The 22,717-nt window shown below is 40.8% G+C and overlaps 1 protein-coding gene across 4 annotated transcripts in view; it reads left to right on the top strand.

Annotated features, from left to right (window-relative positions):
* Nucleotides 1-20,964, top strand: part of gtf3c3 (general transcription factor IIIC, polypeptide 3) — a 75,696-nt gene extending 54,732 nt beyond the window's left edge. The window contains exons 15-18 of one of the 4 annotated variants that reach the window (XM_078228622.1): nt 6,419-6,609; nt 15,395-15,519; nt 19,249-19,401; nt 20,723-20,964. In XM_078228622.1, the coding sequence (XP_078084748.1) occupies nt 6,419-6,609; nt 15,395-15,519; nt 19,249-19,401; nt 20,723-20,845 (592 nt within the window). In that variant the 3' untranslated portion in view covers nt 20,846-20,964. Of the gene's footprint in view, nt 1-6,418; nt 6,610-15,394; nt 15,520-19,248; nt 19,445-20,436; nt 20,539-20,722 lie in introns of those variants that run through there. The other 3 variants (XM_078228623.1, XR_013499556.1, XM_078228624.1) reach the window with 3 other exon arrangements.
* Nucleotides 20,965-22,717: the final 1,753 nt, after the last annotated feature.

Here is a 22,717-nt window from a genome sequence, read left to right as displayed (position 1 = left end):
GTTATGGGGATAGGGCCTGGTTGGGATTGTGGTCGGTGTAGACTTGATGGGCTGAATGGCTCCTTCTGCACTGTAGGATTCTATGATTCTAGGCGAGGGATGATGCCTCCTGAAGAGTGGTTCCTCTTCGGCTGCCTCAGCTGGTTCATGGTGCCTTTGAATGCTGGACAAGGCCACCTGCTGGGGAACAACTAGCATCCACTCCTCACATCTTGGTGCCTCTTGCAACACAGAGTGTTTCATGTGACAGGGAGTCTCATTCTTTCAATGGCTATCAGTGTGCTGCTCCTGCCCCCACTCAGAGTGGTGCTTCATATGGTTCTGCAAGACGTTGGCCACTGTCTCAATGGAGGAGCTCCAAATCTGTGCATTGACAGAGGTCCTCTGCATAGATTTCTACGCTGACTGCCCATGGCTGCATAATGCATCAGGGACCTCTGACAATTGACAACTCATATACCTTTGATGTTCCAGAAAGACACTTGTATGTGGCATCCGAACCCAGCATCCGAACCCTGTGAAGCTTGGCTGTGACTGTCTGTCCTTTGAGAGGGGATTACACACAGTAGAGTCTGCCTCACTCTGCTCCTGCTCACTCAGTATTACCCACTTTAATATGCATTGTGACCCCGCAATAGTGTGTCACTGCACTGATGGTGGATGTGGAAATAGGATATTAGCAAAAAATATTGGCAAATAATATCAAGAAAAACCATTTTATATGACGTTAAAAAGTAAGAGGGTAACTAAGGAAATAATAGGGCCTGTTAGGGACCAGAAAGGGAATCAATATGTGGAGGCAGAAGACGTGGGTATGAATTTTACTGAATACTTGCATTTTTTCACAAAATTGCAGGCATTGCAATTAAGAAGGAGCAGTGTGAAATATTGGGTGAAATAAACATAGTGAGAGAAGAAATATTAGAAGATTCAGCTGCTTTGAGCGTAAAAAACTTGCCAGGCATGGATGTATTGTATCCAGGCTGCTAAGAGAAGCAAGGGTGGAAGTAGAGATTCTGACCATCACTTTCTAATCCTCTCTAGCTACAGGCATGTCACTGGATGACTGCTAGCATTGTACTGTTATTTAAAAAGGTAGGAAAAGATAGATTGCTCAATTATTGGCCTGCCAACCTAGCCTCAGTGGAAGGCAAATTGGCAAACATTTTGACTGACAGTATAAATCGTCATTTAGAAAGGCATAAACCAATCATGGGCTGAGACTTGGTTCCTCTGGTCCCATGCAGGACAATGGGAGGCAAGACTCTGACACTGGCCCTGGTTCATTGCAACCACTTTCACCAAAGCCCAGGTTGTATCCTACTCTTGAAGGCCGCCTTTAAATGTACTCCACTAGGTTTCGTTTGGCCAGCCCTGTCGTCTTCACTAATCTGGTGGTGTTCATTCTACTGCCACTATAGTGGGTGTCCAGGAGGTGAAATATGTGTCCTGCCAGGTACACTCATCTCTCCATTGGTGATGCTGTCTCTCCATGTGATGCCTGGGATCTTATACAGCACTGGTGAAAAGCATCTAACTTACTTGACACTGTTCTCTCTCATGTCTCAGTAGCATAGGTTGTGCTTGGTATTGTTATGGACATATAGAGTCGCAGGTTCGTGTCTTATTGTCTTTGGTCAGTTCTTTTTCTGGTCCCTCTTTCTCACATTAATCAACATCCATGTTGGGTCAGTGGTCCATCATTCTTTGTTCGATCCTCCCCTCCATCCAATGGTGACTTTGAACGCTTCTTAATCCCTTTTTTGAAGATTTCCCACTCTTCCTTGATGTTGCCCAACCTCAGTAGTACTTCAAACTTGTTGGGGAGGGCTAGCTGGAAATTGTTCAACATGTCCTTGTCTTTCTATTCCTTATGCTGAGCCCATTGCTGTTGCAGAAGGCCATTTGTCGTTTTCATTGAGCATACTTACTGACCCATGGAGTCTGATCATACTGCTTAGTCCTTACTGGTTGCCACCAAGCTTAGCATTTAGGTGACTGATCAGTAGTCTGATATCATAGTTGGGTGCATCATCCAGCATGTCCTGCAATTAGTGTTCATCTTTCTCCTTCTATGTGTCTGTCTCTGTTGATGTGTAAACTTGCACAATAGTGACTTTCCTTGTGCCCTCACCGCAGATTCTTCTTTGGCTTGTACATTGTATATTGCTGATGCCTAGATGTCAAGTCAATATGTTCTCATCCCGCACAGCACTTAGAACATCTTCCCACATTGAAAAAGTATTTGGACATTCCAAATACCAATTCTGGTGATGGTTTTGGCATTGAAGATTCAGCTTGTCAAGGATCGGACATCCTTTTGACTTTCATCCAGTTCCATGATACGCACACCCTCGGATGGACCGTTAAGCGAATATTAAATCTAACTAATCTGATTGAATATTTTGAAGATTTGATGACAGCAAAGCATTTGTGACATAGTCCACATTGACAGCAAGGTTTTTGACAAGGTCCCACATGGCAGACTGGTCAGAAAAGTAAAACTCTGTGAGATCTATGAGAAAGAGACAAGTTGAATATAAAACTGGCTAATTGCAGGAAGAAAAGAGCCGTGGTCAACAGGTAACATTTTGACTGGAAGGTTGTTTCCATTAAGGTTTCACAGGGGTCAGTACTAGGGTTTTCGCTTTTTGTGATGTATATTTAGTGATTTGGACTTAAACATGGAGGATACAAAAGTTGGTTGTGAGATTGATAATGAGGAAGAAAGCTATAGACTGCAGAAAGATATCAATGGACCTGTCAGGTGGGTAGAAAAGTGGCAAATGGAATTCATTCCAGAGAAGTGTGAGGGCAAACAAGGTCAGGGAATATACAATAACTAGTTGGATGAGAAGTCTAGAGGAACTGAAACATCGTTGGAGTGTATGTCCATAGGTCCCTAAGACAGCAGGTTAAGATAGAAAAGTTGGTTAATAAGGCATGCTAGATACCTTACCTTATTATCCAAGGCATAGATGTCAAGAACAGGAAGTTTATTCCAGAATGATATAAAACATTAGCCAGGCCACAGCTAGAGTACTGTGTACAGTTCTGGTCACCACGTTATAAGAAAGATAGAATAATACTTGAGAAGGTATATTTATAAGGATTTTGGCAGGACTGGAGAACTTTGAGGAAAGATTGGATAACCTGAGGTTGTTTTCTTTGTAACAGAGGAGGCTGAGGGAAGATTTAATTGAGATTCATCAAAATTGTGAGTATGGATTGGAATATTACCCTTAGCAGTGAGTTCAGTGATAAAAGGGTTGGAGGAGAGTTGAAAATTGTTTTCTTCCAGAAAGTTGTGGGGATCTAGAACCCACTGTCTGAAAGTGTGGTAGACGCAGAAAATACTTGGATATGCACTTGAAATGGTCCTTACAGGGCTTTGGATTAAGAGCTGGAAAGTGGGATCAGACAGATCACTTTTTTTGGATGGCACATTAGCTTCTTTCTGTACCATCAACTTTTTGTATTTCTGTTTGTGACCTTTTTAGCTGCTGTTACTTTTCTATTTCTTCATCTTCAGCATTATCCATGTCCCAGGCATTGCATTTTGTCTTGACTGAACAAATAAAACTGAAGTTTCGTCAATGAAAAAAATGCCATTAAAATAAAGCTAAATGATTCATTATGTCCACTAGAGGGCTGAGTTACACAGCTTTCATCAAGAGAATGTGTCTTTCAATGTCTGGTCAACTTGCTGTGGCGTAATTTCCATGTACGTTAATGCAGCAACTACTTCAACTCTTAAGCATATAGCTTTGGAACTGGGAACAAATTGGCACAACATTTGCTGTTTTTGAAAGTAATATATAAAGAATAAAGAATTGTCTGCCCAATATTAAAAATTGCAGGCTTTCTTTTGTCAAGAGAATAACATAGTTCTGAATCAGCCCATTGAAAAGTCTAACTCTGAAGAAAAATTCAAGGAGAAAAACATTCCTAAACTTCTACACTGACCCTTGATCTGACAATAGCTCAATTTTAAAATTTCCATCCTTTTTCAAATCTCAATTTCCTCACTCGTTCTCTTTGCAACCAGCTCTGCAACCTTTGACATCTTTGGCTCCCCACTTCTGGCTTCTTGTGTATCCCTGGTTATAATTGTTCACAGTAAGAAGTCGCACAACACCAGGTTAAAGTCCAACAGGTTTATTTGGTAGCAAAAGCCACACAAGCTTTCGGAGCGCAGCCCCATCATCAGGTAAGTGGGAGTTCTGTTCACAAACCGGGCATATAAGGACACAAACTCAATTTACAAAATAATGGTTGGAATGCGAGTCTTTACAGATAATCAAGTCTTAAATGTACAGACAATGTGAGTGGAGAGAGCGTTAAGCACAGGTTAAAGAGATGTGTATTGTCTTCAGACAGGACAGTTAGTGAGATTTTGCAAGCCCAAGCAAGTCGTGGGGGTTACAGGTAGTGTGACATGAACCCAAGATCCCGGTTGAGGCTGTCCTCGTGTGCAGAACTTGGCTATCAGTCTCTGCTCAGCGACTCTGCGTTGTCGTGTGTCGTGAAGGCCGCCTTGGAAAACGCTTACCTGAAGATCAGAGGCTGAATGCCTGTGACCGCTGAAGTGTTCCCCAACAGGAAGAGAACACTCTTGCCTGGTGATTATTGAGTGGTGTTCATTCATCCTGTAAAGACTCGCATTCCAACCATTATTTTATAAATTGAGTTTGTGTCTTTATATGCCCTGTTTGTGAACAGAACTCCCACTTACCTGATGAAGGGGCAGCTCTCCGAAAGCTAGTGGCTTTTGCTACCAAATAAACCTGTTGGACTTTAACCTGGTGTTGTAAGACTTCTTACTGTGTTTACCCAGTCCAACGCCGGCATCTCCACATTATAATTGTTCAACCATTGGTGATTGTGCTTTCAGTTGTTTTGGCTCTTAAGCTCTGGAATGTTTTCCCAGAACCTTTCTGCCTCCCTTTCTCCTCAGTTGAGATGCTTTTTAAAACCTATCTCTTTGACAAAGTTTGTGGTCATCTGCCCAGATTTCTCCTTCCATAGCTTGGTCTCAAACATGTTTTATTCGTAATACCTCTGTTAAACACATTAAGATGTTCTATGACATTCAAAGTGTTATATAAATGCACAAGATTGTTATTGTTGTCAAAATTAATGTATTTTGAATTTGGGCCAGCAGTCCATTCTGAACATCTTTGCTCTGCAGTTTACAGTAAATGTTTCTTTTCATTATTGTTTGTTCCTAGCCTAGTTATTTGGAGCATCTAAATAATTCGCATCATTTAAAAAAGGAATTGAAAAGTCTTTCTCAATCTGACCATAGTCTATATTTTTTGCTTTAAACTGGCAATTTAACTGCTACAAAAAAAATCAGACTCCCTGGCGTACAAGTGGAATTTTCCTTTAAGTTTTCAAAATAAAATAATCCAAGCTATTTTCATTTCACCTGAATTGTTTATTCATTTACGAAAAAATAATGCAAGAAAATCTACAAACTCATGCCCAGTCAGTGTTTTTCAGTTTCTAGAAACTACAACTTGTAATAATGATTCCCTTTATATATTGCAAACTTGATGGTTGTCAGTTTTTTTTTAGTTATAAAGTCATAATTACTGCTGTTAGATATATTATTTCAATTTTTGTGAAATTGAACTTGGAGAGGTAATTGGAGGGAGCCTTGCAAGGTACTGGGCTCAATGCAGTACTGGGCCTATACATTAATTGCAAACTAGGCTGTTCGAATGACAAACAGGCTCAAATGTGTATACCTGTCAAAGGCCCAAATTTTGTTTTGTTCTTTTAGTACATTATGATTTAATAAGTTATACAGAGACATTGTAAGGAACATTGCCTCCTGAGTTGCATTCATAAAAGAAGATAAGTTCTGTGTCTGTGTGGAGTTTGCACATTCTCCTCGTGTCTGCGTGGGTTTCCTCCGGGTGCTCCGGTTTCCTCCCACAGTCCAAAGATGTGCGGGTTAGGTTGATTGGCCAGGTTAAAAATTGCCCCTTAGAGTCCTGGGATGCGTAGGTTAGAGGGATTAGTGGGTAAAATATGTGGGGGTAGGGCCTGGGTGGGATTGTGGTCGGTGCAGACTCGATGGGCCGAATGGCCTCCTTCTGCACTGTAGGGTTTCTATGATTTCTATGATTTCTAAGTTAACTATCAAATTTCACAAATCAACATTGGGTGATTTAATAAAGAGCTGGAGGTGAAGTCTTTGCAACAGTGCTCAATATCATTATGCCTCTTAACTCAATGATCTCTGTCTTAATTTATTTAATCCTAGTCTTCCCTCTGTTATAAAATTGATTATTTGAGTTGAAATATGCTTTGCTTCTCATAAAATAATTTTCATAATTTATTCGGTCTTTAAAAGACCATTTTTGTTTGTGTGCTGAAGAATTGACTTTTTTTTTGCTGTTCTTTCAAGGGTCATGGTGATGGAAAATGTGAACAGGCCTCAACTGTGGAATATCTTTAACCAAGTTACTATGCACTCTCAAGACCTGAGGCACCATCGTTTTTGCCTGCGTCTAATGCTGAAACACCCAGACAACCATGCACTCTGTGTACTTAACGGACACAATGCATTTGTGGCTGGAAGCTTCAAGCATGCTTTAGGTAATGGGCATTGATCATTTTGGAACATGTAACTATTTGTTGGTAATATACTGTCAATATGAATGAAATGCAGCAATTATATTGCAGTTATTCATCTTTCTATATGGACATCATGCAGTAATTATGTTGGGACTGGCTGCTGATTGCACAAAGTTGTGATGTAACCACTTCCATGAACTTGACAGTACTGGCATAATACTTGGGCTTCAGATGATTTTTCTGAACAAGTCAAGTTTTGAATCAAACTTAGCTTTAGTTGGTAATGATAGTTCACTAACTGTTGCCCACTATCTGTTTCTAAAACCTCAAATCAGCTTATTGTCCCGTCAATGTTGTCATTTGACTAAATTTCTGGAGGAAATAAGAACAGTTTGCCTTGCAATATTTTGATATAGTGCCAACCTGTGGAGGAAGTAAGAAAAGCAGGCATTCCTGTTATGATAATGTTACTAACTTGCTGCAGCTCTATATCTGTTTTCTCTCCATCGATGTGTCTCTGTATCAATCCATCTTTTTATTTAATATGCATGTCAATATCAGCTAGTCATCTGTGGCATTTCATGAGATGTTAAAATCAAGTGCAGGTGAGGTACAGTTTAAAGGCTTGGTGTGCAACATAAGATTTTTAATAAGGAATATAGACTATAAAATCCATATATTTATTCAATCCTCATTATAAACTCAGATATTTTGTCCTTGTTTTTATTTATTTATTGTGATTCTTTATAGTTTTTTATTATGTGTTCTCTATCCACATTTATAATGGAATCTGTCTATGTAAACTTGTTAAGCTTTAATTATATTAGTGTTGGCAATTTAAAATTTCAATTTTGCACCTTCTGGGTTCATTGCAGAGAAATCCCTACACTGCAACCATCTCTACTGAGCTTCACAAATTGCTATAACTCATCCTCAGTTCGGCACAACTTGTGGGGCCGAAGGGCCTGTTTTGTGCTGTAGTTTTCTATGTTTCTATCCTGAAAAATCAAAGTACGATATAAAAATAAGAACAACACATATGGTTTTAAAATGGGAACTGAATTATGTGTGTCGTCCAGTTAGCTCCTGATTTCTAACCCTGCTTCGTTTGATGAATACATTTGGCTTCGACCCTACACGTATTACACCCGGAGCGTGAAGAGGAACTTATTAAAACTGATGAGTGAGACGTACGCTCCATTTTAAAGATAGCTAAACATTTCCTGTGGGGTTTCTGATAAAATGTCAATAATTGGTTGTCACCGTGCCTTGTTATATCTGTAGGTGCTGCTTTGCTAAGATATCCCATTGTAAATTGAGCAGTGTCACAGTATCCTGCTATTAGAAACAGCGTAAGAAGTTTAACAACACCAGGTTAAAGTCCAACAGGTTTATTTGGTAGCAAAAGCCACACAAGCTTTCGAGGCTCTGAGCCCCTTCTTCAGGTGAGTGGGAATTCTGTTCACAAACAGAACTTATAAGACACAGACTCAATTTACATGAATAATGGTTGGAATGCGAATACTTACAACTAATCCAGTCTTTAAGAAACAAAACAATGGGAGTGGAGAGAGCATCAAGACAGGCTAAAAAGATGTGTATTGTCTCCAGACAAGACAGCCAGTGAAACTCTGCAGGTCCACGCAACTGTGGGAGTTACAAATAGTGTGACATAAATTCTGATTCTAGGATCGCATGATAAAGACTCAGGAGGAAAAAAGCAGAAATATTTATGTGAAATAGTGTGACATAAACCCAATATCCCGGTTGAGGCCGTCCTTGTGTGTACATTGGGGAATGGTACATTGGGGAAACTATGCAGACGCTGCGACAACGGATGAATGAACACCGCTCGACAATCACCAGGCAAGACTGTTCTCTTCCTGTTGGGGAGCACTTCAGCGGTCACGGGCATTCGGCCTCTGATATTCGGGTAAGCGTTCTCCAAGGCGGCCTTCGCGACACACGACAGCGCAGAGTCGCGGAGCAGAAACTGATAGCCAGGTTCCGCACACACAAGGACGGCCTCAACCGGGATATTGGGTTTATGTCACACTATTTCACATAAATATTTCTGCTTTTTTCCTCCTGAGTCTTTATCATGCGATCCTAGAATCAGAATTTATGTCACACTATTTGTAACTCCCACAGTTGCGTGGACCTGCAGAGTTTCACTGGCTGTCTTGTCTGGAGACAATACACATCTTTTTAGCCTGTCTTGATGCTCTCTCCACTCCCATTGTTTTGTTTCTTAAAGACTGGATTAGTTGTAAGTATTCGCATTCCAACCATTATTCATGTAAATTGAGTCTGTGTCTTATAAGTTCTGTTTGTGAACAGAATTCCCACTCACCTGAAGAAGGGGCTCAGAGCCTCGAAAGCTTGTGTGGCTTTTGCTACCAAATAAACCTGTTGGACTTTAACCTGGTGTTGTTAAACTTCTTACTGTGTTTACCCCAGTCCAACGCCGGCATCTCCACATCATTAGAAACAGCACCATCACGTAGAACTTTAAGGTCTGCAATCCGTCATTACATCATCCCGCACAGCTTTTGCAACATTTTAGCCTCCCTGCTAGACTAGGAATAAGATTAAAAACATAATGGCCCTGGATCTTATGATCCCAGCAAACGCTAAGATGTTAGCTGCTATTGAGGGCCACAATAGTGTCGCAACTTCCAGGGAGCCCACTCTCACTCAAATCTGGAAGTTGTGGTATGCCCGATTAGGCTCTGGAGGAATCCCACACTGATGGTCCTGCCAGGACCTGTCAGTGTGAAAACTTGGGCTGATTGTCCAATACTCACATAGAGCCTGCTCGGGAGCGTAACCCTTTAAATCAATAGGAGTGTTCCCCTTCCTCTGGCACTGCCAGCTTCACTGAACCCTGGAAGAGCAAGTTCTTATTGCAGTCGATGAGAAAGGAAGGGAAGTAGCCTTGCATGCAGTCAATGGTGTATGCCTTTGCTTTGCCACTTAGCACAAGCTCCAGGCCAGTAGTCTGTGTGTGATGATCTTTCAATCGTTTATCTGTTTCGTATTTCCCATCAACTTCAATCCCACAGTGGGCATCCTTTTGTGCCTCTGTTTCCACACATCCTATCCCACTCATCCTATCCCACTCCCACTATGGGCCATCCCTCTTTACGAACATACAAATTATGAGCAGGAATAGGCCATTTGGCTCCTTGAGCCTGCTCCACCATTCAATAAGATCATGGCTGATCTAATTGTAACCTCAGTTCCACATTCTTGCCTATTCCTGCCTTTCACCCCTTTTGTTAATCACAAAACTATCCAGCTCTACCTTAAAATTATTCAACGGCTCTGCTTCCACTGCCTTTTCAGGAAGAGAGTTCCAGAGACTCAACATCCTCTGAGAGAAAAGATTTCTCCTCATCACGGTCTTAAATGAGTAACGCCTTATTCTTAAGAAGTGACCCCTCGTTCTAGATTCTCCAACAAGAGGAAACATCCTTTCCACATTCGCCTGGTCAATACCCCTCAGGATCTTAAAGGTTTCAATCAAGTCACCTCGTGCTCTTCTGAACATTAGTGGACACAAACCTAACCTCTCCAGCCTTTCTTCATAAGACAATCCGTCATTCCTGGTATTAGTCTAGTAAACTTTCTCTGAACTGCTTCTAAAGCAATTCCATCTTTCCTTAAATAAGGAGACCAATACTGTATACAATACTCCACATGTGGTCTCACCGATGTCCTGTACAATTGAAGCATAACCTTCCTAATCGATTCCCCTCACAATAAGTGATAACATTTCATTAACTTTCCTAATTACTTGCTGTACCTGTAAACTAGCCTTTTGTGATTCTAGGTCAGGAGGACACCCAGATCCCATTGCACCTCTGAGCTTAGCCATCTCTCACTATTTAGATAAGCTATTTTATTCTTCCTGCCAAAATTGATAATTTCACATTTGCCCACATAATACTCCATTTGCCAGTTTTACCTATTGATTTAACTTATTTATGTCCCTTTGTGACCTCCTTGCATCCTCTTCACAATTTACATTCCTACCTATCTTTTGTATCCTCAGCACATCTAGCAACCAAAACTTCAGTCCCTTCATCGGAGTCATTTATGTCAACTGTATAAAATTGAGGCAGCAGTATTGATAGCTCTGGTACACCACTCATCACATCCTGCCAACCAGAAAAAGACCAATTTATGCTAACTCTCTCTCCTGTTAACTAGCCAATCTTCTATCCGTGCCAATATGTTACCCACTACACTATGAGCTTTTATTTTCAACAATAGCCTTTGATGTGACATTTTATCAAGCGCTTTCTGAAAATCTAAGTACAGTACACCTACTGGATTCTCTTTACCCACAGTGGATGTGACTCCTTCACAGAACTCCAATGAGTTTGTTAAACGTATTTCTCTTCCACAAATTCATGTTGACTCTGGCTGATTGCCTTAAAATTTTCCAAGTGTTCTGCTATAATAACATCTTTAATAATGATGTGGAGATACTGGTGTTGACAAGATGAGAGGCTCCCTTTTTGAATCAAGGAATTATATTTGCTATTTTCCAATCTAGTGGAACCTTCCCCGAATCAAGAGAACTTAGGAAAATTAAAACCAATGCATCAACTATCTCTTTAATCATTTATTTCAAGACGTTAGGGTGAAGTCCATCTGGACCAAGGAATTTGTCAACCCACAGACCCAACAATTTGCTCAATATCATTCCCTGATAACTGTAATTTTCCTGAGTTCCTCCTTCCTATCCATTCCCTGATTTACAGCTATTTCTGGGATGTTAATTGTGTCCTCTATAGTGAAGACAGATGCAAAATCCCTGTTTAATTCTGCTGCCATAGCCCTACTTTTGATTGCCAATTCCCCAGACACACTTTCTATCGGGCCAATGCTCATTTGGTTAACACTTTTTTATTTAAGTATCAATAGAAACTGTTAGCATCCGTCTTTATATTACTGGCTAAATTTCTCTCATACTATAGTTTCCCCCTCCTTATCAATCTTTTTGTTATTCTTTGTATTCTTCCCAATCTTCTGACCTACCACTCAGCTTTCTGCAATGATATGCTTCTACTTTAAGTTTAATACAGTTTTAAACTTTTTTTATGATAGGCCCTCCTCTTGGAATTGTTCTTTCTTGTTGGTATATGTCTGCTCTGTGTATTCTGAAATATCCCTTTAACTGTCTGCCAGTGAACCTCTGTTGATCCAACCCTTAAGCATATTTGCCAGTTCACTTTAGCTAGCTCTGCTTTCATGCCCTTATAGTTATCCTTATTTACGTTTAAAATACTAGTATCGGACACACTCTTTTCTTCCTCAAATTGAATGTAAAATTCAATCATATTATGATTTCTCATAACTAGGAGTGGCATTGACATGAGCAGCAGGGTGGCTCACTGTGCCGCCCACTGCTGCCTCACTGTGCCAGGGACCTGAGTTCAATTCCAGCCTCTAATGACTGTGTGGAGTTTGCACATTCTCCCCATGTCTGCATGGGTTTCTTCCAGGGTGCTCTGGTTTCCTCCCAGTCCAAAGATGCGCATGTTAGATTGATTGTCCATGGTAACATTTCCCCCGAATGTCCAGGATGTGTGGGTTAGGGGAATTAGTGCAGTAAATGCGTCAGATTAGGGCTTGGGTGGGATTCTCTGTCAAAGAGTCGGTGCAGACTCGATGGGCCAAATGGTCTCCTTCTGCACTGTAGAGATTATAGGATTATATGACGTTATCAATTAAACCTATCTCACAGCACAATACAAAGTTCAGTATAACCTGCACTCTTGTTGCCTCCAGAACATTCTGTTCTAAGAAACTATCCCAAAAACATTCTATGAACTCACCATCGATGCTACCTTTGCCGAGATGTATATTAAAATCCCCCATGATTATCCCCATACCTTTCTTCTTTTATACTCTGTCCTACCATTTAGGTACAATTACATTATTATTTTTGTGGCATCTAGCCTTATCTGCAGATTTACTCTTAGATTTGTACTCTCTGTCCCTTCCTGTCACAGTAAGAAGTCTCAACACCAGGTTAAAGTCCAACAGGTTTATTTGGAATCACGAACTTTCGGAGCGCATCAGGTGATGAAGGAGCAGCGATCCAAAAGCTCGTGATTCCAAATAAACCTATTGGACTTTAACCTGGTGTTGTGAGACTTCTTACTGTGCCCATCCCAATCCAACGCCAGCATCTCCACATCTGGCCTTCCTGTCATGGTCTGTTTATCATTTCCCATATTAGTACCTTTCTCTCTTGCCTTGTCTCTACTCTTTGGTAAACCACACCTTCCCAAATTAGATCCCTTGCCCCCACTATTTAGTTTAAAACTGTTTCTCTTTCCCTAGTTTTGTGGCTCACTAGAACATCAACCCCAGCATGGCTCGGATATAGATCATCCCAATGGTTCAGATCCCACTATCCTCAGTACTGGTGGCAGTGCCCCACGAACTGGAACCCACTTCTCCCAGTCTTTGAACCATGCATTCATTTCTCTAATTTCATTTGCCCGATGCCAATTTGCACATGACTTGGGTAATAATCTAGAAAATATTACCTTTAGGTTCTGCTTCTTAATTTGGTGCCGAGGTTCTCATACTGACTCACACAGCCGTCTGGACTCTTGCTAAAAGCAAATTACTGCAGATGCTGGAATCTGAAACCAAAAGAGAAAATGCTGGAACATCTCAGCAGGTCTGGCAGCATCTGTAAGGAGACAAAAGAGCTGACGTTTCGAGTCCAGATGACTCTTTGTCTTCTCTTTTGGATTCTTGCTCCTTGCTACAGAAAACAGTGTCAATCCTCCTCGCTATTTTGTCTCCTACTATCACTACATTCTTACGTGCTCCCCTCAGTTGAATGGCATCCTGTATTGCAGCACCATGGTCAGTCAGCTCATCCACCCTGCAACCCCTACTCTCATCCAAACGAGCTAAAAGAACCTCAAACCTGTTGAGCAATTGCAGAGGCTGTCACTCCTGCCTCAGTTCCACTCACACCCTCCTGTCACTGACTACTTTCCAAACCAGAAGATTCTATCCTAAGGGGTGTGACCACCTCCTGAAGCAAAGCATCCAGGAAACTCTCTTCCTCCCTGATGTGTTGCAATGTCTGTAACTCAACCTTCAGCTCAATGACTCTGAGACGGAACTCCTCAAACTGCAGATGTGCTTGCCCTGGATAACACGAGTATTCAAGTACTCCCACATGCTGCAGCCTCAACACACCATCTGTTCTGCCACACTTATGAGCTTTTATTAATTACTTAATTATTTTATTCAATTATTTATTTTCTTTTAGATATTTATTAATCTTATCACAAACTCCACCCCTACTTTGAACTTATGGAAAATAGGCCTTGGCCACTTACTGTATATGCACCAGATAGTCTCAAACAGCTCACTTCCCCCCTGTAGTAGAGCTGAAACCAATTCCAACAGGATGAAAAAGTTAGAAAAACCCTCTCCTCCTCAACGAACTTCTCCTTCATGTCAAACTTCCACACTGTGCAGTTGCACTCAGTGCTGGTTGCACAGAGAATCTCGCACAACTCTTTGTTGCTTCACCTACTGGCTTCAGGCACTGCTTTTGATTTGTTACTGTCCCTTCATTCCAGCAGCTACATCTGAGTTGTAAATATTCATTTATTCTCTCTTGCTGTCTCCAATTTCTACCTTGCACTTTGTCTGCTCAATACTCTTTGTCCTTGGCTGCTACAATAAGATTTTTCTGCCTAAAAATGTAATTCCCAGCACTACCTCCTGTAAAGTTATTCTTCCTAAGTTAATACCCTAACTATTACATTCCCTCTGATCCCATTTAATAAATTTCCAACCCCAATATGCCTATCTGTAATAATTGCTCCATGGTAATAAATAACTAATCCAAATATACCCATTCGCTTTGATGTTGCTGCATAGCGTTTGAGCATTTAGAAGAAAAATCTTTCTATGTCATTCTTCATTGTATGAGTGCAATCTGTCTGTATATGCATATATCTCAACATGAAACTCCCTATCCTCCTTCAATCTGAGTAACACCCATTAAGCCATTTCCTTTGCTTCCTGTTTGTCAACAAGTTGTCTATTTATGCTGCTTCCTTTCCTCTTGTATCATATCCCTGAATTTTTGTAACATGTCTCTTAAAGCATAAAACAGTACAGCACAGGAACAGGCCCACGATGTTGTGCCAAACATGATGCCAAATTAACCTAATTTCTTCTGCCTGCCCTTTTGTCCATGTCCCTCTATTCCTTGCATATTGATGTGCTTATCTAAAAACCCCTTAAACACTCCTGGCAGTGCATTCTGGACACCTACCACTCTCTGTGTAAAAATATTTGGCTGTCACATTGCTTTTGAACTTTCTCCCTGCCCCCTTAAGTGCATGCCCCCTAGTATTAGACATTTCAACTCTGGGAAAAAGATTCTGACTGTCAACCCTGTCTATGCCTCTCATAATTTTATAGACTTCTATCAGGTCTTCCCTCAGCCTCTGTCGCTTCAGAGAAAACAACCCTTGTTTGTCCAGCCTCTCCTTTTGGCTCATACCCTCTAATCCAGGCAGCGTCCTGGTAGACCTCTTCTGCACCCTCTCTAAAGCCTCCACATCCTTCCTGTAGAATTGAATCCAGTACTCGTTAAGTGCGGCCTGACCAAAGCTTTATAACTCTTATGAGACATAAACCACATTGATTCAATTAAATGATAGTGGAAAGAATACAATTCGTATTTTTAAGATAGTAAATGGTTCCTAAAAGCAATCATTTAACTATATCTTGTTTGAAATTTCAGGTCAGTATGTTCAGGCTTTCCGGATTCAGCCCAGTGAACCCCTGTACAGTCTCTGTGTGGGTCTTACCTTTATCCACATGGCATCTCAGAAGTTTGTTTTAAAACGACATCCTCTTCTGGTGCAGGTTTGTCAAAGTCATTGAATCCAGATAAAAAGCCCTCTGTTGAACTATTTTGAGTAAGAGTTTTAACAACACCAGGTTAAAGTCCAACAGGTTTATCTGGTAGCAAATGCCATTAGCTTTCGGAGCGCTGCTCCTTCGTCAGATGGAGTGGAGGTCTGCTCATAAACAAGGCATACAGAGACATAATTGTTTATGAGCAGACCCTTACAAATTTGGTGGAGTTTTTTGAGGAAGTGACAAAAAAGGTTGATGAAGGAAGGGCCGTGGATGTCGTCTGTATGGATTTCAGTAAGGCATTTGACAAAGTCCCACATGGCAGGTTGGTTAAGAAGGTTAAGGCTCATGGGATACAAGGGGAAGTGGCTAGATGGGTGGAGAACTGGCTTGGCCATAGGAGACAGAGGGTAGTGGACGAAGGGTCTTTTTCCGGCTGGAGGTCTGTGACCAGTGGTGTTCCGCAGGGCTCTGTACTGGGACCTCTGCTATTTGTGATATATATAAATGATTTGGAAGAAGGTGTAACTGGTGTAATCAGCAAGTTTGCGGATGACACGAAGATGGCTGGACTTGCGGATAGCGAAGAGCATTGTCGGGCAATACAGCAGGATATAGATAGGCTGGAAAATTGGGCGGAGAGGTGGCAGATGGAGTTTAATCCGGATAAATGCGAAGTGATGCATTTTGGAAGAAATAATGTAGGGAGGAGTTAGACAATAAATGGCAGAGTCATCAGGAGTATAGAAACACAGAGGGACCTAGGTGTGCAAGTCCACAAATCCTTGAAGGTGGCAACACAGGTGGAGAAGGTGGTGAAGAAGGCATATGGTATGCTTGCCTTTATAGGACGGGGTATAGAGTATAAAAGCTGGAGTCTGATGATGCAGCTGTATATAACGCTGGTTAGGCCACATTTGGAGTACTGCGTCCAGTTCTGGTCGCCGCACTACCAGAAGGACGTGGAGGCATTGGAGAGAGTGCAGAGAAGGTTTACCAGGATGTTGCCTGGTATGGAGGGTCTTAGCTATGAGGAGAGATTGGGTAGACTGGGGTTGTTCTCCTTGGAAAGACGGAGAATGAGGGGAGATCTAATAGAGGTATACAAGATTATGAAGGGTATAGATAGGGTGAACAGTGGGAAGCTTTTTCCCAGGTCGGAGGTGACGATCACGAGGGGTCACGGGCTCAAGCTGAGAGGGGCGAAATATAACTCAGACATCAGAGGAACGTTTTTTACACAGAGGGTGGTGGGGGCCTGGAATGCGCTGCCAAGTAGGGTGGTGGAGGCAGGCACGCTGACATCGTTTAAGACTTACCTGGATAGTCACATGAGCAGCCTGGGAATGGAGGGATACAAACGATTGGTCTAGTTGGACCAAGGAGCGGCACAGGCTTGGAGGGTCGAAGGGCCTGTTTCCTGTGCTGTACTGTTCTTTGTTAACAAAAGATTATCCTATTTGATAAAACTTTAAACTTGGTAAGGTGAACTATCCATTTTATTCTGTATAATTTCAAGGGACGGTGGCGTAATGGTATTGTCACTGGTAAATGGTGAAATTTAAATTCAGTAAAAATCTGGACTTAAAAGCCTAATGATAACCGTTGATTGTCATAAAAGCCCATCTGGTTCATTTGATGGCCTTTAGGTAAGGACCAAGCCAGCTGAGTCCTAAAAGACAAGAGGGAAAAACAATCTGCCTGACAAAGATGCAATTATCCATGACAGTATCAGTTGCAGTTGACCACTGCACAATCCTTATGGAGACAAAGCTCTGTCTTCACATAGAGGATACCCTCTGTCGTGTTGCGTGACATGACCACTGTACTAGAACAGATCTAGAACTCAAGACTGGACAACTTGAGGCACTGTGGGGCAGCAGAATTGTACTCAACCACAATCTGTAATCTAACAGCCCGATATATCCTTGACTCTACCATTACTACCACGCCAAGGGATCAACTCTGGTTCAATGAAGAGCGCAGAAAGACATGCCAAGAGAAGCATCAGGCATACCTAAAAATGAGGTGGCAACCTGGTGAAGCCACAACTCAGGATGAGTAGGTAATAGAGCTAAGCAATTCCACAACCAATGGATCAGATCTAAGCTCTGCAGTCCTGCCATATTGAGTCGTGAATGGTGGGTGGACAATTGAACAACTCACTGGAGGGGGAAGGCCTTGTAGGTATCCCCATTCCCAATGATGTGGAAGCCCAGCACATCAGTGCAAATGATGAGGCTGAAGCATTTGCAACAATCTTCTGCCAAAAGTGCCAAATGGAGGGCCCATCTCGGCCTCCTTAGGAGGTCTCCAGTATCTTAGATATGAGTCTTCAGCCATTTTGATTCACTCCAGGTGATATCAAGAAATGGATGAATGGACTGGTTACTTCAAAGATGATGGGCACTGAAAATATTCTGGCAATAGTACTGAGGACCCGTGCTTCAGAACTTATCGCGCCCCTAGCCAAAGTGTTCCAGTATAGCTACAACACTGGTATCTACCTGACAAGTGGAAAATTGTCTTGGTATATCCTGTACATAAAGAACAGGGCAAATCCAACACAGCAAATTATCTCCAATAGTGCCATCAAGTGGCACTTACTTAGCAGTAACCTGTTCACTGATACTCAGAAATAATCTGCTCACAGACACTAAGTTGGGATCTGCCAGGACCTCTCAACTACTAACCTCAATACAGTCTTGGTTCAAGCTTGGACAAAAAAGCTGAAGTCCAGAGGTGAGGTGTGAGTGACTGCCCTTGATATCAAGGCAGCATTTGACCAAGGAGCATTAAGGAGCTCTAGCAAAAATAGTCAGTGAGAATTGGGGGAAAATTCTCTGCTGGTTGAAGTCATAGCCAGCATATAGGAAGAAGGAATTAAATCTGTACTTTGCTTCACAAAGTGAAAAGCTGATTTTTAAAATATATATTTGCTCCATAAAGAAATGTCATGTCATACTGATGCTTGTCATAGACAGTGTTGAGCTAAATTTAGGATAATAACCTGCTGTATTTCAAATTTGGACTTGGAGAATGTCTACTTTCAAATGAAGAATCCATGAAACAAGTCCATTTTGAGGAAGAGCTGGGAGGAAGCAGCAATATTTAATGCAGACAAGCACTGAAGGAGACGTAGGGAATTTTGACTAGGCAATAGTGAAGTAGTTTTTGTTTCTTCCTTGCCTGAAGGGCGGTCATCTAGCAAGTGATTTAAGCATGGACAGAAAAGTGCATTAACAGCAACTGTATTGCATCAAACATGCTGGTTTTATTAGTGGTGTGACGTGGGTTTGAGATGCATTTAAAATTAGCATAGCAACTACATCTTAAAATGACTTAATGCCTTTAAAGTTTGAAGAAAACAGCCACAGTGAATTGAGCCAAGGGAAAAGGGTGTGTCTGAAAAGATATAGTTTGCAAAGTTTTTAAAAGGGGATAAGAAGTCGAAAGACTGAAGGATGTGAGGAGTGCATTAGAGGAAGCAGGGTCAAGGCAGCTGAAAGTTGTGCCTTCTGTCTATTGGCACGGGGGTTGGAGTGCGATTAACAGAATGTGGGAGAGACGTAAAGCTGGAAACATTTGGAGATCAAATGGGTTGTCCATGAATGATTTGAAGACATTGAATATGATGCTTTGTAGGAAATTTGTAAAAATGACAGGGTAGCAAATAAAGCAAACCCTGCAGATACTCTGCTGCTTTTCATTTGATCTTTACTTTTTTTATTCTAGGGATTCTCCTTTCTGACACGGTATATGGAACTTCGAGGCCCCTGCCAAGAAGTATACTATAATATAGGACGTGCATTACATCAACTGGGGCTCGTGCATTTTGCTGTTCATTATTATGAAAAGGCACTGGAGCTCCCACCTCTTCAATTAGAGGTACGTAGTAGTTAGAAAAATAAAAAGGTAAAACATTTTATTTCTCTTACTCAAACAAAGATACTCATACAGGGTAGAAGATCCAAAGAACACACAGAGGAATACACCAGCTGTAACATTAATTTCAACAGTCAGTTGGTACTTTAAATGGTTTTGGACTTTCACATGGCTCTGTTGGGTAAACTTATCATGTAGCAGCCAGGACCAGACTAGGAACTGGCACGATTTTGGCCTCAGTCTATGTCAGCTTAGCTAAACTCAATCAGGCAGCAATGTTTCCGCTTGCTGACAGATTGGAAGAGGTAGCCAGGGTTCCCAGCGATTGCTATTCTGTAATGTCTGAAGTGATTTCTAGTGACTCCTGAAAAGTACGTGTACGGAAGTTTGCTGAGGACAAAATTGGCTCTACCGAATGTACACTAATTGTCTAAACTTGCAGCTTTGATATTTAGTATCATGTGAAGGTGACCAGAATTGAGTGAGTGCAACCATCACTTTACTCTATATTCACAGTGCTTTATGTGTAATATGCAGATTAAATATATGAATTTGGTCTTGGTCTGTTTTGCAAAACTTGAAATTAGAATAGATGAGGGCATCTTGGAAAGACACGGTATCCAGTTCGCTTATCAAGATGTGATGAATTGCTATGTCCCAAGTTACACTATTTTTCAACAAAAAGGATATTGAACAATGCAAGTGAACACAGGTGAGTATGTGGCTATGCTATACACTTACAAGAGTGCCTGGTGTTACTAAACCTGAAAAAGTAGATGCAGCAGACTAAAATGTGACTTTTATCCAAGTTATTGCAAATAGGTTATCAACAGAACTGTTCATTAGAATCTTAAAAGCCATAATCCCGTATAGTCAGCATGTAGTTACACAGATGACAATGCAAGATTAGCTGCTATTCGAAAATGACAGTGCCTTTGAACTGAGGTATTTGAAATGTATTATACCTTATTGATCACAGATGCATCCAAGTCAATGTTAAATTTTTTGTTCAATCTGTCCTTTTGTTTCACTATACAGTAAGATAACTGGTGCCACTGACAATTATTAGGGTGTTATGAAGAAAACTGGTAATGATCGGTGATAGTTTACTGTTTGCAAGTATTTATCTTCTCCTTTTTCCATGCCAATGTATGTTGAAGCCACTCTTCCATTATTTTGTGTATATGTGAAAAAAAAATAATTTGTGAAATTTTTTACATCTAAGCCCAACAAAAATTAATATCTATAGTTGTTTTTTGTACAAATGACAAGAAAGGAATTATAAAGTGATTTTAATTTGAAAGGAATTTCTTTGTCGTTTCAGGGAATAGATGATGATCAAGTTGATCTAAGACGAGACATTGCTTATAATCTGTCACTAATTTATCAGAATAGCGGAAACATAGATATGGCTCGAAAACTTATATATACACATTGTGTTGTATAATTGAGAGATTGTTTAAAGAGTAAAGATTAGCTGGCATCTTTTATGTATGTAATCTTGTTGACTTGAACTGTTTTTTATTATTATTATTTAAGACCATTAAAACATTTCTGAAAATGCTCAAATGAGTTTATCGTTTTGTTCCACATAGTGTGCAGAGGCTGTTGCTCTGAAAAGCAAACTTTCTCCTACCAAACTGTAATTATACCAACATTGTGCAAATCAGTGCAAGATCTGAGACAAGACTGTATATTATACTGCTTTCTTTTAAAAAATCTTCCACTGCTAATGTATTGTTAGATCTGCTGTTATTTTCCTACCAATTAATTTAAGTTCAGTTAATTTTTATCCTACTGAAATTACTAACTTTCCAATCTAACTCCTTTATCACAAACTATGACGAGAAACCTGAATTGTAAGACTGTACCAGAAAACACACAGGAATGGTTTTATCCCTTCCTGTAACTTCATTTCCCTCCCGTCATGGTCCATCCTGGGTTAAGAATCATGGGTGCCAAATGGCAGATTAGCACCATATGTATTACACCACTGGATCCTCCAAAGCTTAATAATTATGTGGTGACATCAATAATTTGTTGCATATTTTGTGTCAAAATTACTAATGGTACTGTGGAACCCACAATCCATTATTTTTATGGAAGTATTGATTAATAAATGACAATCCATTAGCTTTGATGGTGTTTACAGAAATAAGATTGATTTTTAAAACAGATATAACAGGATGTGAAATAAGATGTCTACATTCACAAGATAAACATTGCCGAACTGTCCAAAGTATTGTTAACTGCACTTCCAAATTCAGAGGATTCAATTCCCAGTGCATCTGGATCATTCTGAAAGTGGCACTTCGGGTCACTGGCCTGGGTGTGCCTGAACAAAGTGCATCTATTAAGCAGAATTTAAAGCATTTTTATACCTGGGGCATACTAGAAATGAAGTGTCGAAATGCATTTCTGTGAAAGGTTATGAACTGGGGCCTTGTACTTGAACACAAACAAAATCATAGCTGTAATCAAATGCAAACTTATTCGTATCATTGCAGTAAACAGCCTTTATAGCCATGTGACTATGTGGCAAAAGCATACTGGAGTCCTATTTATTGATTTGCATGTACCATTCTTCAATAGAAATAGTTTTCTTAAAAGCTGCATTGACATATTCACATTGAAAGTAATCTGTTGTTTCATTTGGATTACAGGATCAGAACTGCTTTTTTCTCGAGTCGTGGCAGTAAGGTTTTTAAAGTGAGTATATAAGAACATAAGAACTAGGAGCAGGAGTCGGCCATCTGGCCCCTTGAGCCTGCTCCGCCATTCAATAAGATCATGGCTGATCTTTTTGTGGACTCAGCTCCACTTACCCGCCCGCTCACCATAACCCTTAATTCCTTTACTGTTCAAAAATTTATCTATCCTTGCCTTAAAAGCATTCAATGAGGTAGCCTTATCTAAACAGCCATATGAACGGAGTGGGAATGGAGGGATACAAAAGAATGGTCTAGTTTGGACCAGGGAGTGGCGCGGGCTTGGAGGGCCGAAGGGCCTGTTCCTGTGCTGTTTTGTTCTTTGTTCTTTGTTCAACTGCTTCACTGGGCAGGGAATTCCACAGATACACAACCCTTTGTGTGAAGAAGTTCCTCCTCAACTCAGTTCTAAATCTGCTTCCCCTTATTTTGAGGCTATGCCCCCTAGTTCTAGTTTCACCCGCCAGTGGAAACAACTTCGCTGCTTCTATCTTATCTATTCCCTTCATAATCTTATATGTTTCTATAAGATCTCCCCATATTCTTCTGAATTCCAATGAGTATAGCCCCAGTCTACTCAGTCTTTCCTCATAAGCCAACCTCTCAACTCT

The sequence above is a fragment of the Mustelus asterias genome, chromosome 14, assembly GCF_964213995.1.
Source record: "Mustelus asterias chromosome 14, sMusAst1.hap1.1, whole genome shotgun sequence".
In the NCBI taxonomy this organism is placed as follows: Eukaryota; Metazoa; Chordata; class Chondrichthyes; order Carcharhiniformes; family Triakidae; genus Mustelus; species Mustelus asterias.
Note: the sequence above shows the minus strand (reverse complement) of the source record. Positions and strands in the feature narration are given on the sequence as shown.